Genomic DNA, 26701 nt, shown 5'->3' on the forward strand with positions numbered 1-26701 from the left:
TTATAATGTTGAGGTACTTTCCTTCTATTCATAGTCATCTTAGAGCCTTTATCATGAAGTGGTATTGGATCTAGTTGAAGGCTTTTTCTGCATCTATTGAGATGATTAAGTTGTTTTTGTCTTTGCTTCTATTAATGTGCTGTATTACATTTATAGATTCAAGTATGTTGAACCACCCCTGTATCCCTGGGATGAAGCCAACTTGGTCGTGGTGGATGATCTTTCTGATGTGTTGATGGATTCGGTTTGCCATTATTTTATTAAGGATTTTTTCATCAATATTCATTAAGGAGATTGCCCTATAGTTCACCTTTTTGGAGGTGTCTTTGTGTGGTTTGGGATGAGTGTAATACTGGTTTCATAAAATGAGTTAGGCAGTGTTCCTTCCCTTTCTATTTCATGGAACAGTTTAAGGAGGGTTGGTATTAGTTCTTCTTTAAAGGCCTGATAGAATTCAGCAGAGAATCCATCTGGTTCTGATTTTCTTTTTTGGTAGACTCGGTGGCATCTTCAATTACTTTTTGTGTTATAGATCTATTCAGGTGATTAGTGTCCTCTTGCTTCAATTTTGGGTGGTCCTAAGCATTTAGAAATCTGTCCATTTCTTTAAGATTTTCAGATTTACTAGAATATAGGTTGTCAAAGTAGTCTATGATAATTTCCTGGATTTACATGGTGTTTGTTGTTATCTTCCAATGTGCATTTCTGATTTTACTGATTTGGGTTTTTTTTCTCCTCATTTTCGTCAGGTTTGCCAGGGGTCTGTCAATCTTATTTATTTTTTCAAAGAACCAACTTTTTGTTTCATTGATTCTTTGTATTTTTTTTTCTATTTCATTTATTTCAGCCCTTATTTTTATTATTTCTCTTCTGTTTGTTTTGGGATTTGCTTATTCTTGTTTTTCTACGAGTTTGAGATGTAGCATTAGGTCATTGATTTGAGATCTTTCTGTTTTTTTAATATATGCACTCATGGCTATAAACTTTCCTCTCAGGACTACCACAGGTTCTGGTAGGTCGTGTTTTGATTTTCATTAACTTCCATGAAACTTTAATTTCCTCTTTTATTCATCAATGACTCATTGATCATTGAACAATGTGTTCTTCAGCTTCCAACTATTTATGTTTTTTACTACTTTTGCAGGCTTTGTTTACTGAAAGTTCATGCGGAGAGGAGCCCCTTGCCCCTCCTCCCTTCTCTGGTGTGCTCAAAACATGCCACCCTCTCTGCTGTGTGTCCTTTTCTGTTCCTTGTTTATTATTCAGTTTTTTTTTCCCCAGGGCAGGGGTCAGACTGTCCAGGGGGCTATGCTGGTTTATCTCAGGGGTGGCTGTGGGAATACCATGTGCTTCACATCCTGCCTGTTTTCAGGGGCCATTGGCTTGGTAAATCTTCTTCCAGCTTTTCATGGTTAATCAGTGCTTTTTTATGTCAATGAGATGGGTCTCCTGTAAGCAACAGATTATTGTATCTTCCTTTGTAATCCAGCTTGCCAAACGGTGTCTTTTGATAGGGGAATTAAGTCCATTAACATTTAGTGTTATTATTGATAGGTATGTGGTGATTCCTGTCCTTTAGTTGTCTTTGTTGTCTAAGAATTTGATTGTGTGCAGCTAAATCAATGCTACTCTCTACTTTCTTTCCTTTTCCTCTCCTGTGGTTTGGTATAGCCTATCCTTTCATGGTTTTGTATGCTTTCATTTTCTGTGTGCTGGATTATTTGAAGAATCTTTTGTAGTGGTGGCTTGATGGTCATATATTATTTTAGCTTCTGCTTATCATGAAAAACTTTTATTTCTCCATCTATTTTGAATGATAGTTTTGCTGGATAGAGTATCCTAGGGTTGAAGTTACTTTCATTCAGTGCACAGAAGACCTCACTCCATGATCTTCTTGCTTTTAATGTTTTTGTTGACAAATCTGCTGTGATTTTGATGGGTTTACCTTTGTATGTTACTTGTTTTTTCTTTCTTACAGCCTTCAATACTCTTTCTCTATTCTCTGTGCTTGTTGTTTTAATGATAATATGTCATGGAGTAATTCCATTTTGGTCAAGTCTGTTTGGTGTCCTGGAGGCTTCCTGTGCCTGAATGGGTATAGTTTTCTCTAGATTTGGGAAATTTTCTGTTATTATTTTGTTGAATATATTATGAATTCCTTTTGCTTGCATGTCTTCTTCTTCAATGCCCATGAGTCTCAGGTTTGGTCTTTTGGTGTAGTTGATGAGTTTTTGCATAGTCCTTTCACAGGACTTGAGTTGTATGACTTATAGTCCTTCAGCTTTTCCTTTAATTACCATTTCATCTTTGAGTTCTGAGATTCTGTTTTCTGCTTATTCTAGTCTGCTGGAGTGGCCTTCCATTTTGTTTTGCATTTCTGTTTCATTTTTTTTCTGAGGTTTTCCATATCATGGGTCGCTTCCTCTTTAAGATTGTCAATTTTTGTCCTTAATTCATTACTATTTATGGTATTCTCTGTTTCACTTTACTATTTATTGAGGGCTCCTATGAGTTCACTTGTTTGTTTTTGTTTCTTCTCATGTTCTTTATTTTTATTGTTTTGGAATTTCTTGAGTGCCTCCTGAACTTTTTGGTTTGCCTTGTCTAGTAACATCTCTATGAAATTCTTAGTGATTTCTTGCAGGATTTTTTCTGTGAGGGTTTTCTTGTGGGCTTAATTGGGTTCCTTGGGATAGTCTATCTTTGTTTTGTTAGGGTCTGGAACTGGGTATCTGTTTTCTTCATTTCCCTCTGAATCCTGTACTAATTTATTTTTGGGGGGACAATGGTTTCCACACTTTTTACATCTTCTTAGCATTCCACTTGGTGCTGTTTCTGTCCCTATTCTATGTGTAATTTATTATTAGCTAGCTTACAATTGTAAAAGCAATGAAACCAAGAAAGAAAGAGAAAGAGGAAAAAGAAAGGAAAAAAAAATAAAGAACCACATAAATCAGCAGAGAGAGATGATGTACTAACCAACAGTGAACAAGACAAGCACTTAAAGAGAAAGAAAAAAAATTTCAGGTTCAGGAACAATGAAGTTTCAGTGTTAATAGTTCTGGTGTTACTCCTTCAGCATCCAGTCCTGGTGTTGGTATTTAACCAGTAGCTCTGTCATTGTCTCTCCAGGTGGTTGGGTCAGGAGATAGCTTTGTGAACCGCTATCTGCCATATTTCAGGCAGCATCTCATCTGCCACCTACTGTCATCAGTCTACTTTTGCAGGCTTTGTTTACTGAGAGTTCATGTGGAGAGGAGCCCCTTGCCTCTCCTCCCTTCTCTGGTGTGCTCAAAACACGCCACCCTCTCTGCTGTGTGTCCTTTTCCGTTCCTTGTTGATTATTCAGTTTTTTTTTCCCCAGGGCAGGAGTCAGACTGTCCAGGGGGTTATGCTGGTTTATCCCAGGGGTGGCTGTGGGAATACCATGTGCTACTTATTTGCTCACCTGTTGGTCTGTGTCTCCCAAGCAAGTTAGGAACCAGCATCTGGTGGTGTGGGAGCCCTCCTGGTTTCTCAGTGTAACATGGTGTGGAGAAGCTTTGTGCAGGCTGGGGGTTCGGAGTGTCAGAGTTTTGCTTATTCTTGGTGGCTTTTTTCTGCCAAGTGTGGCTCCAGCATCTCAGCAAGATTTTGATTTACAGAGTTCACGCTGTCTGCTTCCACCCTCTAGTCGCCATCTTAGTTCCCTCTTACAGACCTATATTGTCAGCATTTTCAAGTGGAAGAAACATTCACTTTAGCAAAAATAAACCTGTACTGCTGAACTGAAGGGGCACATGTGTCTGCTAGAAGAACAGCATCTAACATTCAAGCTACAGCATCTGGAACAATGCTTCCCTTTGAGAATTTTAAAGTGAAGAAATTTTACATTAAAAATCTGTGTGCCACTAACTCTTTGCAGCAGTACAATGTTGGTAGAAAATATCCATCATTATTTATTCACCATTCTCAAAGAAACTCTATCTAAAATAATTTTACTAAGAGGGATCCAAGATGGCATATTAGAATCAAGCAGCATTCACTAGTTTCTGCATGACACAGAAGCAAAAGAGAAAGAAAGAGCTTCTCAGTGAAGTTTTGAAGTTGCAAACCAGAGCAGAGCTCCTGCATAAGGAGAAACTGCTGGTTCAGTGCTTCCATGAGCCTCTGGGTGACCTGGCCTAAGTGAAGTGAAGAGCATGAACCTATAGCCACTTGAGAGTCAAAAGCCAGAGGCAGTGCTACACAGGCAGCCACTGATGGTGCAATGCCACAGCTAGCCTGCAGGATAGTCTGGTGGGAGTTGAGTGGGAATAGTTGGGAATCAGTGCAGTCTAAGCCAGAGCTGTAGCACAGGGAGTGACTGTCAGTGCAGAGCCTGGTGCTAAGTAGAGTGGAGAACAAAATGGGAGAGACATGATGTCAGTGACATGAGAATTACCTGGATCGTGATGACCCACCTGTGAGTTGATGGAGGCCTGGGTGATGTGGAAATCACCACAGGTCAAGTGGGGTGCAGTCCCAGAGTCCACACAAATGGGAGTGAATGTGGAGTGAACTGGGAGATTAGGAGTCATCAGCATCTGGAACTTGCAAACAGCATTTTCTGTCTACATGTTGTTCTGAAATTCTGGCTCAGAGATTAGAGTTGCTGAGTGGAATCTCAACCACTGATTTAAGTTCTCAACCCCTCTGCCCTAATCTGTTCAGATTTTAAAAACAAACAAAGAAATACAACAACAACAAAAACCTGCCTGGTTTTGGGGGGGAAGCCACCTGCCTCCCCAATATCAAGAAACATTGACTATTTTATTGTTGGTTGTTTAGGGGTTTTTGTTTGTTGTTTTTTCTTTCTGTGTATTGCATTCTTTTTTTCTGCAATTGTTATTATTGTTGGGCCTTTATTGTCTTTCTTGTGCCTTTATCTTTTTTCTCTTTTGCTACACATATTTCATCATGTTCTCTCTCACAATTATTTCTAATACCTTTACAATAAATGCTTTCCCCCATCCATATCTTACTTCTTCTCTTTTCATTTCCCTATTCCCTATTCTTTTACAACTTACTCATACTTATATCTTTAAAAAGTTAAAGCCCAGATTATCCTTTAAGTATTCTAGCTTCTTCCCTTTATAGTCTTATTGGGGAGTAGTTGATGTTCAAAATGTTTTTTTCTGCTGCATCTAAGTATCTGGTTTGGTTTTGAATTATTATTTTTGTTATTGTGGTCTGCTTTGTCTCCTCTGTGTGGTAGTGAAAGACATATCCAACTCAGTGAATGTGCAAATCACAGTGTAGAAGCAAGTAATATGGAAAAGGTAGACAATATGACTCTTCCAAAAGCCCCTAACATTTCAATAACTGAAACCAAAGATACTGAAATGGTTGAAATGCCAGATAAAAAAATTCAAAAGTTTACTTTGAAAAATTATCAATTACATTAAAGAAGATTAAAAAGAAACCCAGAAAGTGAAGTAAGGAAGTCAATTCAAGACCCAGACAAGAAAGTCAGTGACAAGAATGAAAAATTCAGCAAGGAAATGAAACACAGTAGAATGCATTGTCAATGGACAAGAACAAGTAGAAGAAAGAATATCAGTGTTAAAGATAAGATTGAGGAAATATTACATTCAGACATGTATAAAGAAGAAAAAGTAGGCCAGATGTACTGACTCATGACTAATCTCAGCTACTCAGGGGGCAGAGATTGGGAGGATCACAGTTGAAGACCAATTTAAGCAAAAAGTTAGTGACAAAATAAGCTGGGCATGGTGGTGTACATCTGTCATTCCAACTCTGCAGGAAGCATAAAATGTAGTCCAAAGTTGGCCTCAGGGAAAAAAAAAAGCATCTGAACAAAAAACCTAATAAAAAATAACTGGAGGCATAGTTCAAGTGGTAAAATACTTGTCTGGCAAGTGCAAGGCCTGAGTTCAAACCCCAGTATCACAAAAATAAAGAAGAATAAAAACTAAAAGAGCATGTCCACAATCTTCAGTAATCCTGAGATATAATCAAGAGACCAAACCTAAGAGTCCAACAGTAGAAGAAAGAGCTGAGATACAAACAAAATGCATAGAAAACCTATTCAATTAAATGATAGCAGAAAACTTCCCAAATATAAAGAAGTACCCCATGTATAGAAGGGGTGTAGAACCCCAAATAGACATGACCAGAAAAGAACCTCTCTATGCTGTATTATGTTAAAATGCCAAGACTAGAGAAAAAACAAAGGATATTGAAAAATGTAAGAGACAAGTTCCACCTTACTTAAAAAACAACACATCAGAATTATCTAAGACCTCACAGCATAAAGAAGCCCTATAAGCCAGAAAAACATATAATAATATATTTCAAGCTCTGAAAGAAAATACCTACCAAACAATGTAATCATATTTCTCAAAGTTATTCTTCAAATGTGATATAGAAATAAGACCTTCCAAGATAAGATAAGCTGAAGCAATCCATCACCACTAAAGGAGCACTGCAGAAGATGCTCAGAGGAGTATTGCATACAGAGGAGGAAGAAAGGCAATCACAAAAACAGGAGCTCAGGAAAGAAAACATTTCCTAACTGGAGTAGCAGAACTCATGAGAATTTTGAAAGAAACAACCATGTTCAATTCAGAAAACCAGCAAAACCCTAAAATAAATAAAAAAGAACAAAGAGTACAAATCAACCTGGACAATAAAACCACAGGAACCAGAAAATACCTTTCAATAAGTGTAAAAATGAAAGGATAGAACATGATATACCAAGCAAAAGGAAGTCAAGAGCAAGCATGTACCAAATGTCTATGCTCCCACTTTCATAGAACACTACTAAACATAAAGGAACAGATAGATCCAAATATAGTAACAGTAGATAACTGTAGCACCCTAATCTCATCAATAGGTACATCATCCAGACAAGAAATCAACAAATACCTCAGAGTTAAACTGTGCCATAGATCAATTAGACATAACAGAAATCTACAAGGTATTCTGTCTGAAAGATGCAGAGTATACATTCTGCTTAGCAGCCCATGAAACCTTCTCCAAAACAGAACATATTTTAGGACTTAACAAATAAAAAAATCAAAATAATTTCTTGTATCTTAACAGATCATAATGAAAATTATGAATGAATAGCAAGAGGAACTAGAAAAACTATGCAAGCAACCTAGTCTGAACAACACACCTTTGATTGATCAGTAGGTCACTGAAGAATCAGAGAAGAAATTTAAAAATTCACAAATCAAATGAAAATGAAAACACAACTTACCAGAAACTCTGGGACACAGAAAAGTAATTCCAAGAGAAAAGTTTATAGCTTATGATTGCCTAAATTTAAAAAAATCAGAGAGATCTCAAATAAATCACGCAATGTTCACCTCAAGTTTTCAGAAAAACAAGAACAAGCCAAACTCAAAAGCAGTAGGCAGGCAGGGTACCAGAACTCATGCCTGTAATCCTAGCTACTTTGGAGGCTGAGATTGGGAGGATTATGGCTCACAGGCCAGCTTAAGCAAAAAGTTTGTGAGATCCCATTTCAACCAAGAGTTGGGCACAGTAGCAAGTCCCTGTCATCTCAGCTACACAGAAGGCTAAGATCAGGAGGGTCACAGTTCCATTATCGGCCCAGTCAAAAAAAATTTGAGGGATCCCATCTCAGCAGACGAAGCTGAGTGTAATAGTGTATACCTGTCATCTCAACTACAGGCCTGGCTTGAAAAAACGTTAAGACCCTATCTCAAAAAATACCCAAAGCAAAAAGGGATGGAGGTATAGCTGAAATGGTAGATCTCTTGTTTAATGAGTATAAAGCCCTAGTTCAAACCCCACTACCACAAAGAAAAGGAATTGATAATAAGAAATAAAAAATATCCGGGCAGAAATTAATGAAATGGAGACTAAAAGCATAATATTAAGAATTGGGGAAACACAAAGTTGGTTCTTAAAAAAAATAAATGAGGTAAAACAAACCCTCAAATGAACCATCTCTAATAAAATTAGTGATGAAAAAGGGGTTTTCACAATTAATACCAATGAAATTCAGAAGATTACTAGAGAATACTTTAAAAACTTCACTCTCATAAACTGAAACATCTAGATGAAATGGATAAATTTCTAGACACCTATGACCTACTAAAATTGAATGAAGAAACCATATCTATAAGATTAAAGCAGTAATAAAGACACTCCCAACAAAGAAAAGACCAACACTAGACAAATTCACTGCTGAATTTTATCAGACTTTTAAGGAACTAACGTCAATGATCCTCAAACTATTCCATAAAGTAGAGACAAAAGGAATACAACCAAGCTCATTCTATACAGCCATTATTACTGTGGTACCAAAACTGAACAAGGACACAACAAAATGGAATACTATAGATCAATTTACTTAATAAACATAGGCACATTTTTTCTCAATAAAAATTCTCAACAACACATTAAAAAGTTCATACGCCATGAACAAGCTGGCTTTATTCCAGTAATGGAAGGATGGTTCAACAAATGCAAATCAATAAATGTAATAGAGCATATAAATAGAATCAGGGGGAAAAAAATCAAGGAATTATATTAATAGATACAGAAAAAGCCTTTGACAAAATTCAACATCCCTTCATGAAAAAAGCCATGAAGAAGCTAGGAATAGTGGCTTACGCCTGTAATCCTGGCTACTCAGGAGGCAGAGATCAGGAGGATCGCAGTTCAAAGCCAGCTGGGATAAATAGTTAGCAAGACCCTATGTTGAAAAAGCCTATCACACAAAAGGGCTACTGGAGTGGCTCAAGGTGTATGCCCTGAGTTCAAACCCCAGCATCACAAAATAAATACATTAATAAATAAGCCAGAAGATAAGGGTTTATCGAAGGAAAGAAACTAAGAATAGAAGGAATATGCCTCAACATAATAAAGGCTATCTCATAGCCTTTAGTCTATAGTCATCATTGTACTGAATGGGATAAAATTAAGGCAATTTTCTCTAAAGTCAGGAATGAGACAAGGGTGTCCACTCTCTCCACTCTTATTCAATATACTACTTCAGTTCTTAGCCCAAACAATGATGCAAGAGAAGGAAATAAATGGTACATAAATAGGAAAGAAAGAATTGAAATTATACCTGTTTGTAAATGATATGATCCTATATTTTAAAACACTAAAAACTCCACCAAAAAAATCCTTACTTCTGATAAACACTTTCAGCAAAGTACAAGGATATAAAATCAACATACAAAAATCAGTAGCTTTTCTATATAACAATGAAGTTTCTGAGAAGGAAATCAGGAATACAACCCCATTCAAACTAACTTCAATAATATAAAATACCTCAGAGTAAAATTAACTAAGGAGGAAAAAGACTTGTACAATGAAAAGTATAACACACTGAAGAAATAAATTGAAGAATATGTCAAATGGAAAGAACTCCTATGTTCATGGATTGGCCAAAATAATATTGTGAACATGCCTATACTACCAAAAGCAATCTACAAATTCAGTGCAATCCCCATAAAAATTCTAATGGCATTTTTCACAGAAATAGAAAAATCAATCCTCAGATTCAAATGAAACCTAAAAGACCTCAAATAGCAAAAGCAACCCTGAGCAAAAAAACCAATGCTGGAGGTATCACAATACCTAATTTCAAATTATACTACAGAGCCATAAGCAGCAAAAACAAAATGATATTGGCACAAAACAGACACATAGACCAATGGAGTAGAATGGAAAAGCCAGAAATAAAACGACAGCTCTAGCCATCTGACCTTCAAGAAGTGCCCAAAACATACATTGGAGAAAAGACAGTCCCTTTAACAAACGGTGCTGGGAAAACTGAATATCCACATATAAAGTCTGAAAATAGATCTCTGTCTCTCACCCAGTACAAAAGTCAATTTAAATTGGATCAAATATCTTAATGTAAGACCCGAAACTTGGAAACTACTGGAAGAAAACATGGGGAAAACATTTGAAGATACCAGAATAGGTAACAACTTTCTAAATAAGAACTTCAACAGCTCAGGACATAAGAGAAAGAATTGACGAATGCGAATGCATCAAATTAAAAAGCTTCTAGATAGCAAGCAAAGGAAACAATTAACATGAATGAAAAGATAGCCTGAAGATTGGGAGAAAATCTTTGCCAGTTATATACCTAATAAGGGATTAATATCCAGAATATATAAAGGGCTCAAAATATTAAACATCAAAAGAAAAAATAACCCAATTAATAAATGGACAAATGAGCAGTTCTTAAAACAAGAAATACAGATGGCCAATAAATACACAAAGAAATATTCAACATTCTTAGCCATAAAAGAAATGCAAATAAAAATGACAAGAGACTCCACCTCACTCTAGTCAGAATGACTATCATCAGGAAACAAATAACAAATGCTGGTAAAAATAAAGGGTAAAAAGGAACCCTTTTACAGTGCAGGGAGAAATGTAAGTTAGTGTAGCCAGTATGGAAGTCAGTATGGAGGTTCCTCAAAAAACTAAAAACAGACCTACCATATGATCCTGCTATACCACTCCTAAGCATAAATCTGAAGGAATTGAAGTCTGTATACAATAGAGATACCTACACATCTCTGTTTATTGCATCACTATTCACAATAGTCAAGCAATAAAATCAGGTTAAGTGCAATCAACTAATGATAGATAAAATTATACAGTGAAGTATTATTTGACCATAAAAAAGAAATTGTGTCATTTGCACGAAATTAGATGATCATCACGTTATATGAAGTAAGCCAGACCAGACCGACAAAAACAAATATCGCACGGTTTTGCTCATATATGGAATCTAGGCCATATACATGAATGTAAAAGGGGCCTGTTTGTGGGGGGTCAATCAGCAGGTGGAGGGAGGAGGAGAGGAGAAGTTGATGTGGAATGAATATGATCAAAGTATATTATATTCATGCATGAAAATATAATGAATCTCCTTTATACAAGTAATATATGCTGAAAAGGAGTAACAGTGATAGCTACAATTGTTATTTTACTGTTAACATTGCTTATAATTTCCTTAGTGACTCCTTAGACTTCTAGAAAAATATTGCAAGGGCAGATACTGGTCAGTATTGCAGGATCTTGAAATTTTGAAGATTTCATGATGCCTTCTGCCATGGAGTTAGAAAAGAAAGAAGGAGATAGAGAGAGAGAAGGGAGGAAGGGAGGGAGGGAGGAAGGAAGAGAGTGAGGGAGGGAGGGAGGGGGAAGGGAGGGAGGGAGGAAGAGAGGGAGGGAGGGGGGAAGGAAAAAGGAAAGGATGGGGAGGAGGGGAGGAAGAAAGGTAATAGACCAGGAATTTATAACTCCACAAACATTTCCTAACCTAGACAAAAAGTTTAGGAAGACTTGAGCTTGTTGAGAATGTTCCTTGCCTACGTTTATAAAATATATAATCCTTCTACAATATCTGACTTCACCTGCCAAGTTCTGTTTTCAAGGCCAAATGGAAGTTCTTCACAGTTATGTTAGAATCAAACGGGAGATGACTCTAATCAGTTGAAGGCAGTTATAAAGTGAAAGGCAAGTGAGGTAACAGTCAGGAGGAGAGTCAAAGATCAGTAATGGGAACTCAATCTCTATTACTACATCTGAAGAACAAGTAGAAAATGTAATTACAAGGAAAAAGAAATAGAAGCCAGGGTTGCCAGCTGGGCATGGTTATACACTTATGTAATCCCAGACTCAGGAAATTGAGGTAGGAAGATTGTGAGTTGGAGGATAAACTAAGAAAAATTTAACAAGACTTTTTCTCAAAACAAAAGGACTGAGGTATAGTTCAAGTGATAGAGCACTTGTCTAGCAAGAGAGAGACCCTGGGTTCAATCCTCAGTACTGAAGAAAAGAAAGAGAAGAAGGGGGATATTGAGGAAGAAGAGGAGGAGGCTCAGCAGCAGCAGCTGAGGATGGTAAAAACAGAGTGCAGGACAAGAAAATTGTATGTTGCCAAAAGAAAGTCATAAGCCAATCCACTAAATGGAATTTTGTCTTGATGCTTCTAATTTCTTTGTCTGCCAATCCATCTTTTGCCACCTCCATATGTCTATCTTCCTATCATGATCACAGTGCAAGTCATATTAAGATCTTGTCATCACTGGGACAAGGGAGAGAGTAGGAAATTGAACCTAGATGGTGGTGAGAAGTGCACTTGAGCTCAGACAGTGGTGTAGATGTATTTTTTGATAAGCAGGGCTCTATCACTACCTCAGTGACATGCTTGCTGGGTACCAGCTTACAGTCCATGTACGAATTTCTTTTTACAGACAGGAAACTGCAAATTATTACATGCTCTACATTTGGTTGGGGGGGGATTCCCATGTCTCTACTTATTTTTTTAAAGAACTAGACCGTTTTTCAATGAACAATTACATCTGATCATTGTTATATCTTTTAGCATCATTTGGTAAGATAATAGATGGACAAAAGCACACTTTTGCTGGAAAATAAAGAGGAGAAAATATTTATAGGCGTTTCCATCCAAAGTTTGATTCTGATATATCTTGGGGAATATTTTAATAGCTTTATGTTATACTTTATCTTAGTCAAAAGGTGAAGAAGTGATTCTAATAGCTTTGTAAAAATTCACAGTGTGAGGTTAAACATAAACTTTGAACATATCCAGTGACTAGATTTGGCTCATATTTTAATCATGTTATGATGTAATATCACTCCCTGCCACACACCCCATGCTACTTTGCCTTTACAATTATGTATTTATTATTCTCCCAAATACAGTGTTTAGAGGAAAATATTCTAAAGTAGATAGATGTAATTTATCTAATTATCTTTCCAAATAATGTTAAAAGTACTATGAAAATAATATTCAACCACATACACAATACTGAATTTGGTCTGTGTGATTGTTTTTTTCAATAAAATATCTTGCTGTCTTATAGTCAGTGACAATATAGATAAGAAAGTGAAGAAAATCATACAGCATATTTTAAAGGTGATAAAGATGAAATCGAGAAGTAGATTTTTAAGTGTTCATTATGAAGTTTCATCAGGTTGCTGAAAATGTTTTCACTTTGATTTCAGGGCTGGATGCTGATCAGATCAAAGGTATGAACTTAACACATTAGGAGGTTTTGAATACATTTAGGAGTTGTTTCATTGATTCAACCTCCTACGGCACTAAAAAGCTTCCAATATTATACCTTTTGAGTTGCCCTTGTGGCCCCCCATTCTGGAAAGACTCCCAGAAGTAGAATGGGAATCCTGTAATGTTTTCAATTCCAATTCTAAAACCTTTCGAGGTATCTATTGCGCATTCAACAGAGCTTTAGCTGTTGGTACTGCTCTGTTTCATGCCAAATTCCAGCCACACCGAAAATCTTTCACTTCTCAGATTATGAAATGCTCTCGCCTACAGACCACTTCCTCCCACCCTTGAGACCTTTCTTCCCTACATATCCTTCTTCCCTTTGTGTGGCTAACTCCTACTCATCTTTCAATATCTACTTCAGGTTTTCTTATGGAAGCCTGGGCTTCCATATATAGATAGATAATCCATGACCATGTGCTTTCAAAGAACCCTGTGTTTCTCCTATCTCAAAACTTGACTAAATTTTCTTATTTCTTATCCCTTTTAATCACTTATCTATGAGATCTACAAGAAAAGAGACTGAAAGGGTAGTGAAAAAAAGGGAACTTGAATTGAAAGAGGAGAATATGGACATGAAATTTAGGCAGAACTCTCAGGAAAAATAACTCTACCTATGGCCCAAGAAGAAATATAAGCAGGGAGAAATCGCCTCTTGGGAAATAATTAAGATGGATCAAGGATCTTAATATCAGACCCCAAACTCTTAAGTTGATACAAGAAAGAGTAGGAAATACTCTGGAGTTAGTAGGTATAGGTAAGAACTTTCTCAATGAAACCCCAGCAGCACAGCAACTAAGAGATAGCATAGATAAATGGGACCTCATAAAATTAAAAAGCTTCTGTTCATCAAAAGAAATGGTCTCTAAACTGAAGAGAACACCCACAGAGTGGGAGAAAATATTTGCCAATTATACATCAGACAAAGGACTGATAACCAGAATATACAGGGAACTTAAAAAACTAAATTCTCCCAAAACTAATGAACCAATAAAGAAATGGGCATGTGAACTAAACAGAACTTTCTCAAAAGAAGAAATTCAAATGGTCAGAAAACACATGAAAAAATGCTCACCATCTCTAGCAATAAAGGAAATGCAAATTAAAACCACACTAAGATTCCACCTCACCCCTGTTAGAATAGCCATCATCAGCAACACCACCAACAACAGGTGTTGGCGAGGATGCGGGGAAAAAGGAACCCTCTTACACTGTTGGTGGGAATGTAGACTAGTACAACCACTCTGGAAAAAAATTTGGAGGCTACTTAAAAAGCTGGACATCGATCTACCATTTGATCCAGCAATACCACTCTTGGGGATATACCCAAAAGACTGTTACTCCAGAGGCACCTGCACATCCATGTTTATTGCGGCACTATTCACAATAGCCAAGTTATGGAAACAGCCAAGATGCCCCAGCACTGACGAATGGATTAAGAAAATGTGGTATCTATACACAATGGAATTTTATGCAGCCATGAAGAAGAACGAAATGTTATCATTCGCTGGTAAATGGATGGAATTGGAGAACATCATTCTGAGTGAGGTTAGCCTGGCCCAAAAGACCAAAAATCGTATGTTCTCCCTCATATGTGGACATTAGATCAAGGACAAACACAAGGGGATTGGACTATGAGCACATGATAAAAGCGAGAGCACACAAGGGAGGGGTGAGGATAGGTAAGACACCTAAAAAACTAGCTAGCATTTGTTGCCCTTAATGCAGAGAAACTAAAGCAGATACCTTAAAGCAACTGAGGCCAATAGGAAAAGGGGACCAGGAACTAGAGAAAAGGTTAGATCAAAAAGAATTAACCTAGAAGGTAACAGCCACGCACAGGAAATCAATGTGAGTCAATGCCCTGTATAGCTATCCTTATCTCAACCAGCAAAACCCCTTGTTCCTTCCTATTATTGCTTATACTCTCTCTACAACAAAATTAGAGATAAGGGCAAAAGAGTTTCTGCTGGGTATTGAGGGGGGGAGCGGGAGGGGGTGGAGTGGGTGGTAAGGGAGGGGGTGGGGGCAGGGGGGAGAAATGAACCAAGCCTTGTATGCACATATGAATAATAAAAGAAAAATGAAAAAAAAAAAAAAAGATGTTGCTAAACACAAGTAAACATCGGAGTTGAATTTCCACTTGGTTCCTTCTTCTGCATCACTTACAAACCTTGTATTAATTCATTATGCTAAACACACTATTCATGTGCATTGGGAACTAGAAAAGCAAATGGGCTTTTCTCCGTAACACAAATGATGTTGACCTACAGAGAGAAATAGTGGCTGTAGGTACCCAGAATGATTGTATGGAGGTAAACGGTGTAGGAAAAACAGATTGCAACACAAACTCACCAGTGAGAAAATAAGAAAGGACTCTCTTCCCCACCTTAACTATGTTCTCTAGTTATGAAAGGAACAAGTGATATTTGAGACTTTGGGTCATCTGGATTATGTAAACCTGATTATTAAGATTATACATGCTTATGTCTTCCTTACAATCTTTAAAGGCCTTGTTAATTTAAGAGTTTTCACAGAGACTGGTTTTGGTTCAATACAATAAGCCATTTAGTATAATTCTTTGTATCCAGGACAATCAGTATATTTTTTTAAGGAAAACTGACAGACTCTACTGCTTTGATAGTCTCAAAATCTGCTAGGATATATCCCACTTTGTTCTCCAAAAATGTCTAATATATTCTTATATCTTGCACTTCAAAACAATGTTAAAATCATCCTGACAAGTTCTAAATGCAGATGTTGAGAATTGTATTAAAATTGCATTGACTCTAAAATTGGGGAAGAGTAACCTTTGTTTTGCAATATATAGTTCCAATCCATTCACATGGCTTATTTTTGTCATTTGTAGATCATTTTGATGTCATTCAATAAAGTATAATAATTTTCTTCATAAAACTCTTACCTGGCTTTGTTAGATTTTTTTCCCTATTTGCTTAAATTGTAATGCTAACTTACATAGTATGCTTTTATCTGCCCTTTCCAACTGTTTGTTCCTTATATATAAACAATTGATTTTATAAACTGTTTTCATGCTTAGCTAAATTCTTTAAATCCAATCATCTTCATATTCTTTTGAATTCTGCCTTGACAATCATGTGATCTATGAATGATTTCTCTTTTCTTTCTCCCCATTCATTAGTACTTAAAAAAATATCTTTGTTCCTTTCTCCCTGTATTGCCCAGGACTTTCAATACAAAGTTGAATAAGCAAGGATAATAAGTTCCTTATTTTATACCAATCTTAAATCATGTGATTTTAATGTTTTATCATTGGGTATTATCCTAAAGTCATTTTTCATTTTATTAATAACCTATATAAGTTCTCATTCCTAGAAGTTTTATTTTTTTAAAAAACATGGTTAGATGGTAACTCATATCTTAACTTGTTCCTATTCTGACATGATCATTAAGTTTTTTTCTCCTTTACTATCTCTCAATGCAGTGAACTTCATTAATTGACTTAATCTATTAGAGTAGCTTTGCATTTCTTGATTGCAAAATATAATTTTTAAATATTGTTTTCATTTTGTTAATACCATTCTTTAAAGGATTATTTACTGTATTATCATAAATGAGTTACGGCAAAACGACCTGTTCCTCTTATTACTTTCCAATATTATAATTAGTATATCTTTAAGTATAACAGTATAACAGGATTTTCTAGGACTTTTTTTTAATTCTTGGATTCCAATGACTGTAGACTTCTTTCAGTAGTATAGCCATTTTACAATATTAATTCTGTCAATCCATGGATATGTAGATCCATCTTCTAGAGTCTTCAATATGTTTTTTCAAGGTTTTTTAGTTTTAATTGTAGAGATCTTTCACTTCCTTCATTAAGTTTATACCTAGTGTTTTTTGTTTGGTTGGTTTTTTTTGTGTGTGTGTGAATGGGATTGTTTGCCTGGTTTCTTTCTAGCCTGTTTGTTATTGACATATAGAAAAGCTACTGAGTTTTATCTTATTTTGTTCTTTGAGACCAGTGGCCCAGGCTGGCTTCAAATTTGTGATCCTCCTGCATCAATCTCCTGAGCGCTGCTGGAACTACAGGCATGCACCACCATGCCCCATTTGTATGTTGACTTAGTGTTCTGCTATTTTACTGAATGCATTTATCAAATCTAAAAGATTTGGTGACATTTTAAGTATAAGATCATCTAATCTGCAAAGAAGAGTAATTTGACTTCTTCCTTTCCTATTTGTATGCCTTTTATTTCTTTTTCTTGCCTTCTGGTTCTGGCTAACAATTCAAAGCACTATGTTGACTAAGAGTGAAGAAAGTTGACACCTTTGTCTTGTTCCTAACTTTAGAGGCAATGGTTTCAGTTCTTCCCCATTTAGTACAATGTTGGCTATAGATTTATTATATGTAGCCTTTACTACGCTGAGGTAGGTTCTTAGTCTGTTCAGGGCTTTTATCATGAAGGGATGTTGAATTTTGTCAAAGGCTATTTCTGCATCTATTTAGATGATTATGTGATTTTTGTTCTTTATTCTATTTATGTACAGTAATATACTTGTTGATTTACATATGTTGAACCATTCTTGCATTCATAGAATGAAACCATCTTGATCACGTTATATGATCTTTTTAATGTGATATTGAATTCAGCTTGCAAGTATTCCATTGTGAATAAGAAATTGATCTGTAATTTTCCCTTTTTGACATCTCCTTAGTCAATGTTGATATCAAATGATACTGGCTTTATATAATGAGTTTGTTGGTGGTGTTTTAGATGATGGCTATTCTGACAGGGGTGAGGTGGAATCTTAGTGTGGTTTTGATTTGCATTTCCTTTATGGCCAGAGATGGTGAGCATTTTTTCATGTGTATTTTGGCCATTTGAATTTCTTCTTTTGAAAAAGTTCTGTTTAGTTCAGTTGCCCATTTCTTAATTGGTTCATTAATTTTAAGAGAATTTAGTTTCTTAAGTTCCCTGTATATTCTGGTTATCAGTCCCTTGTGTGATGTATAGCTGGCAAATATTTTCTCCCACTCTGTGGGTGGTCTTTTCAGTTTAGAGACCATTTCTTTTGTTGTGCAGAAACTTTTCAACTTTATGAAGTCCCATTTATTCATCCTTTCTCTTGTTGCTGAGCTAATGGGGTTCTATTGAGGAAGTCTTTGCCTATACCTATTTGTTCCAGAGTTTCCTGCTCCTTCCTGTAGTAACTTCAGTGTTTCAGGTCTGATATTTAGGTCCTTGATCCATTTTGAGTTGATACTAGTTTAGGGTGATAGACATGGATCTAGTTTCAGTTTCTTGCAGACAGGTAACCACTTTTCCTGGCAACATTTGTTGAAGAGGCTGTTTTTTTCTCCATCATATATTTTGGCACCTTTGTCAAAAATGAGGTATGTATAGTTGTGTGGATTCATATCTAGGTCCTCTATTCTGTTCCACTGGTCTTCATATCTGTTTTTGTGCCAGTACCATGCTGTTTTTATTGCTATTGCTTTGTAATATAGTTTGAAGTCAAGTATTGTGATATTTCTGAGGGCACAAAGCAAGCCTCAGCAAATATAAGAAAATAGAAATAATCCCATGCATTCTGTCTGACCACAATGCATTAAAACTAGAAATCAACAACAAAAACAGCAGTAAAAAGCATGCAAACAATTGGAAGCTGAACAACACATTACTCAACGATGAATGGGTCACTGATGAAATAAAAGAGGAAATTAAAAGGTTCCTGGAAGTTAATGAAAATGAAAACACAATCTACCGGAACTTATTGGACACAGCAAAGGCAGTCCTGAGAGGAAATTTTATAGCCATGAGTGCATATATCAAAAGGACAGAAAGATCTCAAATCAATGACAACACTACAGCTCAAACTCCTAGAAAAACAAGAGCAAGGGAATCCCAAAACAAGCAGAAGGAAAGAAATAATTAAGATAAGGGCTAAAATCAACGAAATTGAAACAAAAAAAAATACAAAGAATCAATGAAACAAAAAGCTGGTTCTTCGAAAAAAATAAATAAGATTGATGGACCCCTGTCAAACCTGACTAAAATGAGAGAAAAAACTCAAGTCAGTAAAATCAGAAATTCAAAAGGAGAGATAACAACACCACAGAAATCCAAGAAATCATCAGAGACTACTTTGAGAACCTATATTCTAATAAATTTGAAAATCTCAAAGAAATGGACAGATTTCTAGAAACTTGCTATCACCCAAAACTGAACCAAGAGGATATTAATCACCTGAATAGATCTATAACACAAAAAGTAATTGAACCTGCCATCAAGAGCCTCCCAAAAAAGAAAAGTCCAGGACCTAATGGCTTCACTACTGAATTCTATCAGGCCTTTAAAGAAGAACTAATACGAACTCTCCTTAAACTGTTCCATGAACTAGAAAGGGAAGAAACACTGCCTAACTCATTTTATGAAACCAATATTACTCTCATCCCAAAACCAGACAAAGACACCTCCAAAAAAGGAGAACTACAGGCCAATTTCCCTAATGAATATCAATGCAAAAATCCTCAATAAAATAATGGCAAGCCGAATCCAACAACACATTAGAAAGATCATTCACTACGACAAGTTGGTTTCATCCCAGGGATGCAGGGGTGGTTCAATGTAGGCAAATCTATAAATCTAATACAGCACACTATTAGAAGCAAAGACAAAAACCACTTGATCATCTCAATAGATGCAGAAAAAGCCTTTGATAAGATCCAACACCACTTCACGATAAAAGCTCTAAGAAAACTAGTAATAGAAGGAATGTACATCAACATTGTAAAGGCTACATATGACAAACAACAGCCAATATCATACCTAACAGTGGAAAACTGAAACCATTTCCCCTAAAATCAGGAACAAGACAAGGGTGCCCACTATCCCCACTCCTATTCAACAGAATACTGGAATTTCTAGCTAGAGCAATTAGGCAAGAAGAAGAAATAAAAGGAATACAAATAGGTAAAGAAACTGTCAAAATATCCTATTTGCATACAATATGATCTTATACCTTAAGACCCAAAAAACTCTACCCAAAACTCTTAGACACCATAAATAGCTACAGTAAAGTGGCAGGATACAAAATCAACCTACAAAAATCAGTTTTTCTATACAGCAACAATGAACAAAGTGAGAAGGAATACATGGAAACAATTCCATTTACAATAGCCTCAAAAAAAATCAAATACCTAGGAGTAAATTTAACAAAGGATGTGAATGACCTCTACAAGGAGAATTACAAACTCCTGAAGAAAGAGACTGAGGCACGCACAGGAAATCAATGTGAGTCAATGCCCTGTATAGCTATCCTTATCTCAACCAGCAAAAACCCTTGTTCCTTCCTATTATGGCTTATACTCTCTCTTCAACAAAATTAGAAATAAGGGCAAAATAGTTTCTGCTGGGTATTGGGGGGGGAGAGGGAGGGGGCGGAGTGGGTGGTAAGGGAGGGGGTGGGGGCAGGGGGGAGAAATGAACCAAGCCTTGTATGCACATATGAATAATAAAAGAAAAATGAAAAAAAAAAAGGACAATATAAGAAAAAAAGAAAGAGACTAAGGAAGACTACAGAAGATGGAAAGATCTCCTGTGCTCATGGATTGGTAGAATCAACATAGTAAAATCTACATGTTTAATGCAATTCCCATCAAAATCCCAATGACTTTCATCACAGAGATTGAAAAATCTACCCTAAAGTTCATTTGGAAACACAAGAGACTGCAAATAGCCAAGGCAATACTCAGCAAAAAGAACAATGCTGGAGGTATCACTTGCTCCTGTTTTTCTAAGAGCTTGAGGTACATCATTAGGAAATTTATTTAGGGTCTCTCTGACTTTTTTAATTAAGCACTCATATCTATAAGCTTTCAGCTTAGCACTGCTATGTCCCAAACATTTTGGTAAGCTGTGTTTTCATTTCATTGTTTCCAGGAATTTTTTATCTCTCCCCTGTTTCCTTGATCACCCACTGATCACTCCAGCATGTACTGCTCATTCTCCATGTGTTTGGATATTTTCTGTAGTGTCTCTTGTTATTGTTTTTTTGTTTGTTTGTTTGTTTATTTCATTGTAGTCTGATGAAATATAGGCAATCATTTCAATTTTCTTGCATTTATAAGATTTGTGTTATGTTCTAAGATATGATCTATTTTGGAGAAAGTTCCATGGATTGCCATGTAGAATGTGTATCCTAGGGCTGTAGGGTAGGATAGTCTGTAGATGTCTGTTGAGTTATTTGATCTATAGTATTGTTTATTTCTGAAGTTTCCTTGTTGATTTTTTTTTTGTCTGGATGACTTGTCAGTTGTTAAGAGCTGTCTGAGGGTGGTGCTCTCAAAAGGGCTGACAGAAAACACACGCTGCAATGCAGTTCTCGTAGGTAGCCCTCTGTGCTTTCAGACCTTGCCCAGTAATTTACCTCCCTGTTGTTTGGAAATCACGTGACTTAGCAGACCTGGGCTGGGGACCTCTTACCCATTTAGCAGCTAACACACACACAACCAGGAAGCAGGCCCTATAGGTCAAATACTACGGCTAGCCACATACCCAGTGCTTGGTTTGTGTCATGACCCTTAGGCAACAGGACTCACACCTTACAAGGGAAGCCGGGGCCTCTGAGTAAACTTGTTCTTTGCTACTAGAGCTACCCACTGATTGTACCTCCCTGAAGGACCACATCAGACCTTCTCCCTCTCCACAACTACTTCTTGTGGCTTGTCTTCTACCTAGACACCGTTGCAAGATGTCTCAGGACTCCCTGAGTTTTTATTGTTCCTTGTTTTCAAATCCCCAGAGTATCTCAGTCTCCAACAATAGGTCCTCTCTCAATACTGTGTCTTACTATATGATTCTGTGGGATAAGGGAAGCAACAGAATGTCTTTCTTCACTGAGACAGCTTTTCACACTGGAGCAGTCATTGTCTTCCAAATCCCCACACTGCGTTTAAGGTTTGCAGAAGGTGAGGACTTACATGCAGCTAGAATTTCTGGTCTATCATCAGGACCATCTGGCTGACCTGGTGGATGCATCCTTAGGTTCCTCTCCTTGTCCTGGGGAGCTTGGACCTGTTTCCTGCTTTTCTCTGTTGCCTCAGTTTTTCCATATTTTTCTGCTGTCCTGTCACCTCTTCTGCTATTCCCCATACTCCTCCTCTTTTTATTTCTTCAAAATATGGTCTCTTCTGTATTATCTGACTCTTTTCATTTATAAAGTTGAAACAGTGAACTCTTCTAAGAAGTCATTTTGTCCTTTCCACACATAATTGTGTTCTAAAAATTTTCTAGTTTTCATTATGTATTTTCATGGACATACAAGTTATTAAGATGTGTTGGATGCTTTCCAAAGTCATGAGATTTTTTAATTTAACTTTCTTTAACCTAACTTCACTGAAAAATATTCAGAGGTGATCTGTATGATATCACTCCTTTGAACTATATGTGACTTATTATAGACCTCAGACTGTGGTATATGAGGCCTAATCCCTGTACGCTGCATGACTTTTAACTCCTTTATCCAACTTAGTAGTTCTCTTTTTTCCCTTGTGCTGGAGATCAAATCAAGGTCCTTATACATGCTACACGAACTCTATTCTAGTGAACTACAGCCCCATCCCTCTTTATCTATCTCATATGAATTCCAGATAAAGTTCTTTGTTTCTATTTTTTAAATAGTTCTCCAATGTTATTGTCAGCCATGGTTAATCTGCTATAAACTCATTCATAGAGTTATTTGCTTATTGTATTTTTACTTTTCAGAGTGTTTGATTTCTTTTCAAATACGCTTGGTCTTTAATCATATTTTAAACTTTTTGCCTCACATGTGTCGATTTTACTTCTTAATTACTGCAAAGCATGTATATTCTTCATTCTTTAACTCAATTCCTAGCTGTGCTAAAATGTTCAGATTATTTTAACTGCTTGATTGCAAGTCTGAAGTTAACTTTATTAGCGAGATGAAACACAGTGGGAAGTGAAAAAAGTCCAACATTCTATGAAAGAGACTACTCTTGGTAACCCATTTCTGGAAAGGAGTTCTGTTTTCCTAAAATAAAGGTCTATAATTTTCCATACACTATATAAAGTTATAAGGAGAAGTATTTATGTAATATTTATTTTTTTAATCAAAATATGACTTTCAATTTAAATAAAGAGATTCCCAGTAGATTAAAACTACAAAAGAAAGACGAACACCTGATGACTTTAATAACAAAGTATATTTGAAATGTTTTATAGTTACATTTTTATTTCCATATTATCAAAAGCATTAGAAAACCCCTTTGGGAACACACAAAAAAATCCTAATGTTGAAACAATAAAGCTTGTTATTCAAAACACAATTATCTAAGCAAAATTATGAGAATCTATTTTGTATGTAAGAATAAGTCTTAACTAGCAAGACATTCTTGCTTGTATTGCCTGGTGAATTTTTGCTGTTTAAGACAGATAGTTCTAACTCAGGATTCTGTCATTCATCATAACACTGTATAAAAAGCTGACCTTTGCAAGAGCAAGAATTGTCAGCTCAACTAAAATTTCAGGTGAACAGTGATGTACTTACACTAAAAATTAATTTATTGCTGATTTGAAATAAAAAATTAACTGGTGGTTCTTTTCCTGTTCTTTGTGCTAAAACTGGAAAGCCTGATCAAAAGTTCTCTGATAGAACACTATTTAATATCTAAAATAAATAAAAACTCACAATAGCATGGCTATACTAGCCTATTAACCATGCTTCTTCCTTTCGCATTTTTCCAAATTCATACACAAATATTACTAAATTTGATGCTTAAATAAATATATAAATAATAAATAAGTGAATAGTTACACTTGAAAATAATTTACATGCTCATGAAAAAAAATACTTAAAGTGCTTTCACATGTCCTCACAACATCCCTGTGAGGTAAGATGGCGACTGACACTTTTTCCTTTAGTTTAGGAATAAAGACGAAACCAAGGCACAGTTGAACAGGGACTCATGGATCCTGACCAGCAGAACTAATGCTGCCATATTTAACAAAGAAAAATCCAGGATTACCAGCTAAATTTGAATTTACAGCAAACATCCTTGGCTCCTTATTTTCATGTAATGCTTGAAACACCACATTTCTAGACTCAAAAATTAAATTTTAAAATATCATTATGTACTAGATATTGCATGACACAATGAAAAAAAAATTCATTGTTTGACCAAAATTCAAATTTAACAGGGAATCCTGCATTTTGTCTGGGCAGCCTTTTTACAGATCCACCCAATACATGAAGAGCAGAAGTAGATTTGTTTGAAATTTCATTGGCATCTTTACTGAGGAGTTCTTGGGTTCCACGAAGAATGCATTTTTTTTCATGAATTTTGCTTCTCAGCTCTGAAAGTAAATAAAGTAGAATAAAATAATTAAATATTATCAATGGTCAAATAAGGAGCAAAGTGGGGGTTCTTGAAAATACATTTTCTTAAAAATGTAATACTATCTTAGACACTCATTTGTTAAAAATGCCTTATACTTTCAAATGTAAATGAGAGACCAGATAAGTTATCATCCAGAACAGGACACTTCTGAGAATAAAGGGGACTTTACTAATGATACAGGACATGGGCATAAACCCAGATTTCCTTCGACAAGCTGAAATGCATGACCTTCTCAGGCATCAGTACCACAAACTCAGTATTGCTGTCTGTTATGCTCTATTTTTAACAAAAGGGAAGATTTTAAGCAGCAGCAGGAATGTATAGGCTGACTTTTAGACTATATATCTCAAAATAAATGATGAATTTAAAATTTTAAAGCACCAACTTACCTCTTCACAAATGCTTCCACAATCCTCTGTACCCACTTCTCCTTGGGGTCTAGGCAGAGCTCTCTTTTATCAGCAAGCTTTATACTGAAATGAGACAGATGGTTAAAATCAATATCTAACTTCCCATTCAAATAATGGTTCCTTAAGTACAAGCATAAAATCTAACTTCAAATAAACTTCAACTACTGGATATGGAAGATACCATATTTAAATGTCATGTATATGAAGATTTTTGTTTCATTTTGCTCAACTCACTACTGTATTCCTAGAACATTCCTAGATATTTCCACTTTTCTCAATTCTAGGTTTGCTAAATCAAATTATCTAATCATTTTTTAGATGTACTTACATGATTTCTGTATTGGGACAGTGTGGTCCCCTCTCAATTACTCTCAATTCTTTGATAAATTTGGGGTGGAAAGGTGTGGAGTAAGTCTTTATGCACTGGCATCGAAGTTCTGCACCCATCCTTGCCAGGACTGCAGCTGTGGGAAGAATGGGAAAAAGAAGGATTAAGGATTAATTTTATCAACAGGTACAGCTCTGCTAGCTACTCTCTCTTTAACCCCCATATTATTATTTGGGGACTACAGAAAACATCACATGTCTGGTAAGCCCGCTCCTGACATTGAAGGCCAGATATTCTCCTAGCCCTTGACCTATTTGTTCTTCGTTTTAAAAAACAGTTACTACTAAAAGCATTGACTGACTTTCTACATAAAGAGTTGGGGTTGTCAGTGTGGTATGTCGACATCCTCATGGTACTTTTTTCTTCCCTTCAATCACATAATCCTCTGCAATACCAAAATGCTATTTATCATAAGCAAACCAAGATTTACCAACATAGAAATTTTTCAGAAATAATTAATAGAAAAAAATAAATGAATTAACTGCACAGAGGTGTTATATCTTAGTAAAATCCTTAATGCTTAAAAGAAAAAATGTAGAAACTACATGCTATAAGCATTCTAAACTACTTTTTATTTTATAAAAGGTATCTCAAGAAAGTCTATAATAAGGATGTCTTTAAACCAAGCAGGAATTGATAGTTATCTGAGGTTTGTTAATTAAATATTATATGGAGTTAAATTATCTGAGTTACCTTGCTCAATATAATAGATAATTTGGATAACTGTGGCTTTCAGTAGGATATTTTGTAAACTACAAATTTATGTTAAATATATACATACTCCAGAGTATGAACTATAGGAACAAAATGTCTATATTACTAAAACTTCAGGTTTTCCTAAATGTTGTAGACAGATAGCTGAAAAAACAAAGCTGTATTTAATATTAAGTAATTGCACAGATGATTTTCTCCTCCTGATATTTTTTGTGAGCACATCAAAGATAGTCTTGCTATCAAGGATCATAGTAAACACAAGAAAACTCTGTAGGTCAGAAAGATGTGCTTACCTTCACACACAGATGCAGAAATCAGGCAGGCTGCCAAGAGAGCAATAGCCAGCTTGGAAGTCATATCTGCTCAGATGAAGCTGTTTCTTCCTGTTTCTCTCTAGCTCTTGTCCTAGAAGCTGGTGAGCTCTGCTGTCTCTGAGGACTTGTGTTGAGTGGAGTGCTACTGGGCCTTTTTATATCATCTCAACACTAGAGGATACATGCACCCTCATCCTTGCATTATGTCAGAGGAAATTCCACAATATGCAACTACCGCGCACAGCACACCCCGGAGGCCAGTCCTGAGTCATCAGACTTCCTTGATTGGTTCCCCAACACATTTTCAGTATGATTGAAGTTTGCTTTGATCTTTAAAGTAATTTTAATAAACTTGTTTTTAAATACTCAAGTTTCCTCCTTGACAAA

General features: G+C 36.0%; 1 protein-coding gene across 2 annotated transcripts; it reads right to left on the reverse strand.

The window, feature by feature from the left end:
* Positions 1-23296: 23296 nt before the first annotated feature.
* Positions 23297-26453, reverse strand: Cxcl8 (C-X-C motif chemokine ligand 8). 2 transcript variants are annotated; one of them, XM_074041086.1, is made up of 4 exons: positions 26294-26453; positions 25227-25362; positions 24878-24961; positions 23297-24444 (listed from the first exon to the last, which is right to left on the reverse strand). In XM_074041086.1, the coding sequence occupies exons 1-4, from the start codon at positions 26355-26357 to the stop codon at positions 24423-24425; spliced, it is 306 nt and encodes a 101-aa protein (XP_073897187.1). In that variant the 5' UTR covers positions 26358-26453; the 3' UTR covers positions 23297-24422. The 2 variants fall into 2 exon arrangements, with proteins under 2 accessions (XP_073897187.1, XP_020027798.2); XM_020172209.2 differs by lacking the exon at positions 23297-24444 and having other exon boundaries at positions 24874-24961.
* Positions 26454-26701: the final 248 nt, after the last annotated feature.

The sequence above is a fragment of the Castor canadensis genome, chromosome 9 (genome assembly GCF_047511655.1).
Source record: "Castor canadensis chromosome 9, mCasCan1.hap1v2, whole genome shotgun sequence".
Taxonomy (NCBI): Eukaryota; Metazoa; Chordata; class Mammalia; order Rodentia; family Castoridae; genus Castor; species Castor canadensis.